Source organism: Limulus polyphemus, unplaced genomic scaffold (assembly GCF_000517525.1).
Source record: "Limulus polyphemus unplaced genomic scaffold, Limulus_polyphemus-2.1.2 Scaffold2934, whole genome shotgun sequence".
Lineage (NCBI taxonomy): Eukaryota > Metazoa > Arthropoda > Merostomata > Xiphosura > Limulidae > Limulus > Limulus polyphemus.
This window is the reverse complement of record NW_013668544.1, coordinates 83836-90746: the sequence shown is the minus strand read 5'-3', so window position 1 is coordinate 90746 and position 6911 is coordinate 83836. Positions and strand designations below refer to the sequence as shown.

General features: G+C 36.3%; 1 protein-coding gene across 1 annotated transcript; it reads left to right on the top strand.

Moving 5' to 3' along the window:
• The first annotated feature begins 1339 nt into the window (after nt 1–1339).
• Nucleotides 1340–3701, top strand: LOC111087975. The gene is made up of 4 exons (XM_022396576.1): nt 1340–1385; nt 1714–1746; nt 2595–2632; nt 3183–3701. The coding sequence occupies exons 2-4, from the start codon at nt 1725–1727 to the stop codon at nt 3498–3500; spliced, it is 378 nt and encodes a 125-aa protein (XP_022252284.1). The 5' UTR covers nt 1340–1385; nt 1714–1724; the 3' UTR covers nt 3501–3701.
• Nucleotides 3702–6911: the final 3210 nt, after the last annotated feature.

The following is a 6911-nucleotide window of genomic DNA, read 5'->3' as shown; positions in this document are numbered from 1 at the left end:
AACAATATTTTTGTGTTCTTGAAATCTTATGCACCAACACGGAATTATACAAGTGTTTATATTTTGTTGAATTTCGCGCAAAGCCACACGAGACCTATCTGTTTATGTGCGCTAGTCATCCCGAATTTTGAAGTGATAGACTAGAGGGATGGCAGCTAGACAACGTCATCTACTGTCAACGCTTGTCTGACCGAATAATGTAATTGGATTGTCACCTTTATAACACACCCACGGAACTTCAGATCCGCAAGGCTATTCTTGTCTGACCAAAAACTTGAATGTTACTGTCACCTTTATAACGCACCTACGGAATTTCGGATCCACAGGGTTACTCTTGTCTGACCGAATAATAGAATTCGACTGTCAACTTTATAACGTATCCAGGCTTGGCATGACCAGGTGGTTAGAGCGCTCAACTCGCAATCTGAGGGTCGCGGAATCAAATCCCCATCACACCAAACATGCTCGCCCTTTCAGCCGTGGGGGCGTTATAATGTGCGGTCAATCCCACTATTCGTTGGTAAAAGAGTAGCTCAAGAGTTGGCGGTGGGTGGTAATGACTAGCTACCTTCCCTCTAGTCTTACAATGCTAAATTAGGGACTGCTAGCGCAGATACCCCTCGTGTAGCTTTGCGCGAAATTCAAAAAACAAACAATTATAACGTATCACGGAGCTGCAGATCCACAGTCCAGCACTCTAGCCTCTGAATCATAAAAAAAAACATTTGTATAAAAAGTCCACACGCTAGTTTTCAACAAAGAGAACTTTATATTTTATATGTCAAAACACTGTATTTTAGGTTTTAGTACAAAACTAGTACTGACACTGCGAGTCACAAATGAAGGTGCGTGAGGGCAAGGGATATTTGAAGGTGTCTAGAACACAAAAGTTAGTACCAAATTTTCGAAATGCTACATAATTGAAATTTAACAGCAGCAGTCAAGAATCTGTCTTGTTTCCATAACTACAGCTCAACCCTTCGTTAGTTTCTAAATATCTCGCCAAACGAATGTGTTACAAGCTAATAAACGCCATTTATAAATTACGTATTTATTGCTAACTAGTAACCCTAGGTGAACAGGTTTACGATTTTGTTTTGCATCTAAGTTACTTATCCAACAACTCTGTCTGTTTCTAACACGAAAAAGAAACTTGTTCACCTAGTAGGATCATCTGCTTGACCCTTGACCTGATGACGTAGAATAATTTAAAATGTTTGATTTTTTCCGTAATGCTCAAGACACACCTCCTAACCTACATATCTTCTTCAGTAATATCCTTGAAGCCATCAAAGAACTCAAATTTGGTATAAAAGGGCAAAATGAACAAGGAAAATATTGAATCTTCCCTAGGAGGCGCTGACTGCAGGTTTTAAATAACTGAGGTAAGAGAACGGATGTAAATAAATGACTCTTTCAAATAAAGATTTTGCAGTTTTTCTTCTCATGTCTTGTATTCAACTGTATATTATTTTTAGAATTCGTAACTCCTTTTAAAGACCCAGTGTTTCCCAGACACTACAATTCCAGTCTGTACTGTTTTTTTTTAATATTCATACAAATTAAAACAATTTTTGGTGATTATGACCTTTTTTTAAAGTAACATATTTCAGTTTCACTAATTAATATTTTAATTTAACTAAAACATGAGCTTTCTCACAAGCTCGTAAGATTTTCAACCAATTGAGGCAAAGCTTTCTTGTTTCGTTTTAGAAATCGTCATTATGAAAGGTGTATTCCTGTTGGGTAAGTTGCTTTTTCAATGCTAGACCCACTTTATCTGTAGCACCAATTTACTTCTTGAAGTTCGAAAATCCAAAACTATCCTAATATACTTCTCTGTAAAAAGGAGTTATTTTGTGTACTTATAAACTACAACTACAATAATATCAAGTTATAAGAATTTTAATATAAATATCAGTTGAAAATCAAAACGCTAAGACTGAGTTTACTTTTACTAATTCTTTGCTCTCATTTTTTTTCATATAATTCATTAAATCAATTTGCAAATTACTTTTCTTAAACCAACAATAAAACTTTATTCAAATATTTCACAAAATGCTTTGAAAGATGCATAAAAGTAGGACAAACACAAACAATTTTTCAATTCGTGCATTATAGAAACTACTACTGAAGCTCAACAAAATACACTACACCTCGCATCTTAACTTTCAATGATTTTTACAAATTCTCTCCTACGTTTAACGATAATTTCCTTACACGTCTAACCCTCTTCTATTTAAGTAACACATTCTCTCAATGTATTTCGTTGAAATTTTCTTGTTTTCTTAAAAGGAGAGACCGTTGTGATTTTTTTCTAGCTGTCTGCGTTGTTATATAATTTCCTTACACGTCTAACCCTCTTCTATTTAAGTAACATTCTCTCAGTGTATTTCGTTGACATTTTCTTGTTTCCTTAAAAGGAGACACCGTTGTGATTTTAAATTATTTTTCTAGCTGTCTGCGTTGTTATATAATTTCCTTACACGTCTAACCCTCTTCTATTTAAGTAACACATTCTCTCAGTGTATTTCGTTGACATTTTCTTGTTTCCTTAAAAGGAGACACCGTTGTGATTTTAATTTTTTTTCTAGCTGTCTGCGTTGTTGTTGCAAGTGCTGCAAATCACATGGTAAGTTCTCTTTCAACTACTATCGGAACCAGATTAGTTGACCTAATTACACCCTAAACATGTTTTACAGAAAGCTTAATTAACACCTGTTTTATTATGTTTTCTTTATCTCCATATGAAAGTTCTAGCCAATTATTTACAGTTTACCTACCAACATGGCCCGGCATGGCCAGGTGGTTAGGGCGCTCGACTCGCAATCTGAGGGTTGCGGGTTCGAATCCCCTTTACACCAAACATGCTCGCCCTTTCAGCCGTTGGGGCGTTATAATGTGACGGTCAATCCCACTATTCGTTGGTAAAAGAGTAGCCCAGGAGTTGGCGGTGGGTGGTGATGACTAGCTGCCTTCCCTCTAGTCTTACACTGCTAAATTAGGGACGGCTAGCGCAGATAGCCCTCGTGTAGCTTTGCGCGAAATTCAAAAGAAACAAAAGAATTAGTACCATGTGACATTAATATCCTTTCATATCTTGTATGTTCATGATTTTCATTTCTATTTCAAGTTTTTTTACATAACACAGTGTATTAACCACTCAAATTGTAAATATTTAGCGTGTCAGACGCCAGTCTGCCTTCAATCTACCTGCGGGTGTAGATCTCCTGGTGGGCGAGTTGGACACTTCTTTTTCGTGCCAAGACAGAATCTATGGTTATTACGCTGATATTTCCAATAAGTGTAAGGTATTTCACGTGTGCTTACCACCCAAGAGGCACTTCAGTTTCCTATGTGGAAACCTGACCGTCTTCAACCAGGCTACCATGACCTGTTCTGATCCAGACGCTGCTATCTCTTGCGACAAGTCCGAGGAGTACTACAAGCTCAACAAGAACTTCGGAGTCATTGATCCCAATGATCTGATCCCTGTGTAGAGTCGGAGGAATCCTAAATATTATGTTACGATTGAAAAGACTTTCAGCACTCATATACCACAAACAAACAAACAAAAAAAAGAGTAATTTTTTTTCTTTTTACTCAGAGCATGATGTTTGTACACCCTGTGTAATCAATTCCACTTAAACAGTATGTTATATGTGATTTTTTGTTTTTTTGTTTTTTTGTAAATGACGAAAATGCCTATTATGAAGTTCTTTTAAAAGGGAAAAAAAAAAATAAGGTTCAATAAATGCATGTATTGATGAAAATTATTTCTCTGGTTGTTTGTGGACCAAACGAGAAAAGTTGCAATGTGACATTTTATGAAATGGTTGACTGAGTTGGTATACAGGTTTATTCGTCGTTATAGTTTCCGATTTAAGGTCCTTTGCTATCTTCGCATGAAACACATCACGTACCACATAAGAAAAAAAAAGAGGCTTAACAAACAGGCTCAAAGCAAAGTCATTCGACATCTTTCCATTGAAAGTAATGGTACATAACTGACTGTTATGATTCTTTCTGATACATTTCAAAACGAACCTTGCTCAGTCTGTGCTATATGTTCAATCAGCGAAGTCCCTATATTTGGGAAGGAGGGCGGGTACTTGGCTGAAATGTGTCGACAAAATGGGAATTTCTAGAAAGTATGCAGTGGTTTGAACGCATTGTGTTTCTCTTTATTTACATATAGCATTCAAGTGATCCAATTATGCATCTTATCACCTTTTGCGACACCCCTCGCCAAGTCCCTGAACACAGTGTAACGTGTTAAAGAGTAATGATTATCCACTAAACACATAGGTGTCGTATAATGTCTGTACGAATGACAAGAGAACCGTTAACCCTCTGTAAGAAACAACTACAGATAGATACATCATATCTCACAAGTTGTTTACAAAGTACATAAGGAGCCTTTGCTCTAACACAAAAAAATCCCAACTATTTTGTTTCTTAAGATTTGTAGTTAAGACCTAAAAGTAAGTCAAGTCTCTCTTTTAAGACATTGATGCCCTGTCGCGGAGAATAAAATACAACTACTAATCTACTCTTCATGCGTATATCAGATAAGTTGTAAAGTTTGCCTTTTAGGGTTTTCATTTTTTCACTTCTTCTTTGACATTAAATAAGCTTGGCATGGTCTGGAGCTTAGGGCACTCGCATTCTGTGGGTCACGGGATCGAATCCCGCCACCGATCATACTCACCTTTTCAGCCGTGGGGTTGTTATAATATAACGGTTAATTTCACTATTCGATGGTAAAGAGTAGTGTTGATTAGCCGTCTTCCCTCTAGTTTTACACTGCTAAATTAGGGACGGCTAGCGCAGATAGCCTTCGTGTAGCTTTGCTCGTGTTTCAAAACAAACCCATCAATATGAGTGCCTGATAGTTCCCTGAGTTTGATGTAAACCACTGTTGGAAATTTCATCGTAAAAGAACAGGAAATTCTTTTCCAATACGTTTGATCGTATTTTTGCTTTCACCGCATTTCAGCCTTTTATCACAAGTTTCAATGAAACGTAATTTAACGGTAAGTCTGCGTGCTTTCAACCCTTAAAATCGAATTACGATACCCATGGTGGGCAGAGCACAAATAGCCCATTGTGTAGCTTTGTGCTTAACAATGAACCAACGCTAAAAATTTGGTTTTTATATCCGCGGAGGGCAGAGCACAGGTGACCCACTGTGTAGTTTTGTGCTTAACGATAAAGAACTATATAATAGGTTTATATGATTGTTTGTTTGTTTTTTCCTTCGAGGTGTGTGTACAAGAAATATATAAAATAAGAACAATTAAAACTGCACAGAATACAAATAAGAAAATACACGTGATTTGTATCCGTTCTTAAAGGCACAAATAACAAATTCTGAATCCCGTTCACGTTTACTGTTGTTTTGCTTCTCTAGCATATACACGCTGATGCGATAACAATTAACATTTATAGACACAGTAGCAAGTGTAAGGCAACTTTCATTACATACTCCAGAACACAGATATTAAGATATAAATTAAGGGTATAGATACAGGGCGTTGCGAATGTTTAGCATGCACGGAGTGTGAATTCGAGGGTTCGTGGTTCGAGTCCCGTTGCCGAAAAATCCCGTTCCGCACTTTAGGGTCGTAGTTGCGTTATAAGAGTGAAAGTAAATTCCCATTAGTTAATCAAACCAGAGCAACCAGTAGTTAGTGTTAACTCCCTGCTTTCTCTCTAGTCTATGAAATCAAAATCAGTGGTGATTGTGCGCATATAACTCTTTGTAGAGCTATATCCAAACAACGTGAAGATTCAACAAGTGATATACTATGGTTTGGTGACAGAAAGTTTTATAAATTTCGACTCTCAAAGTAAATTCATTTTCGAAGCTTCGGCGACATGAAAAGGAGTGCCAAAATTAGATTTTATTTTTTCTAAATTTCCTCATGACCTGAAGCTACTAAATAATTCAAGATCAGAATTCAAAAAACATGCAAAAATGTTTATAGTAAATAAGTACAACGTTTAAGAATCATTGGCTAAATTGTAGATATCATAACCAAGTTTACCTTAATCAAATAAAATCTGTTGTTTAAATGCTTAGAAAACATATTTCATTGCAAACGTAAAGAGTCTATTGGATCTGTATCAAATGACTTTATTATGAACAAAATGCTTATTTTGAAGTGTGGCTGGAATCTTGTGGGCCTTCCTCAACTCCAAATCTTTGTTTAGTATCTAGTTAACAATACCAAAAAATATGTTCCCAGCTTTAGCGTAGTATTATTATTTTTTTTTATTTATTTATTTAGGATCGGAGGGTTCTTTTTCGTAGCCTTAACTTTGTGGATAAAGGTATAGCTCCGTAGAAGCCTGTTGCTATCCTAAACCCTCTATTTTGCGGGTTGTTTTGAAGACTTTCCTCGGTGTAGTTTTACTCTACATTATTTAAAAAATCTCGCTCTGCGAATATCTTTCTTCGAAAAGGGCTAAATAACAAATCTCTCCAGCCAAAAGTTTAGTTGGGGTGGCATTGCAATGTCAAGTGGTGGTCTGGAAATTACAGTGAACCAAATACATAGCTATTGAACATGTCATCCCTGTTGCCATGGTTCGCACCTGCAGTGTCATTCCACTGCAAATCGTCCAAACAAAATTCGAAAATTCATGTGTCCTCGCGCAGTACTTTTTTTACTTCTGAAACTCAAGTAATTTCTACTGTTTTTATTATAAGTGGTAACAAATCTTCTTAATGCATAACAAACAATTAATCGAATAGTTTAAACTTTCATTTCAGAATGTGGAAGCTTGAGGTTATTTTAATAAATTTTCGTTCATTTATCTGTAATATTTCTGTATAATAACTTTTGCCTACTCACGTTCCACATAGTACGTTTGTTTGTTTGTTATGGATTTCGCGCAAAGCTACA

Coding starts and splice junctions, on each gene's coding strand:
- LOC111087975 (XM_022396576.1), top strand. CDS start 1,725: ATGAAAGGTGTATTCCTGTTGG. Junction 1,747..2,594: donor GAAAGGTGTATTCCTGTTGG/GTAAGTTGCTTT, acceptor TTTTTTTTCTAG/CTGTCTGCGTTGTTGTTGCA. Junction 2,633..3,182: donor CAAGTGCTGCAAATCACATG/GTAAGTTCTCTT, acceptor GTAAATATTTAG/CGTGTCAGACGCCAGTCTGC.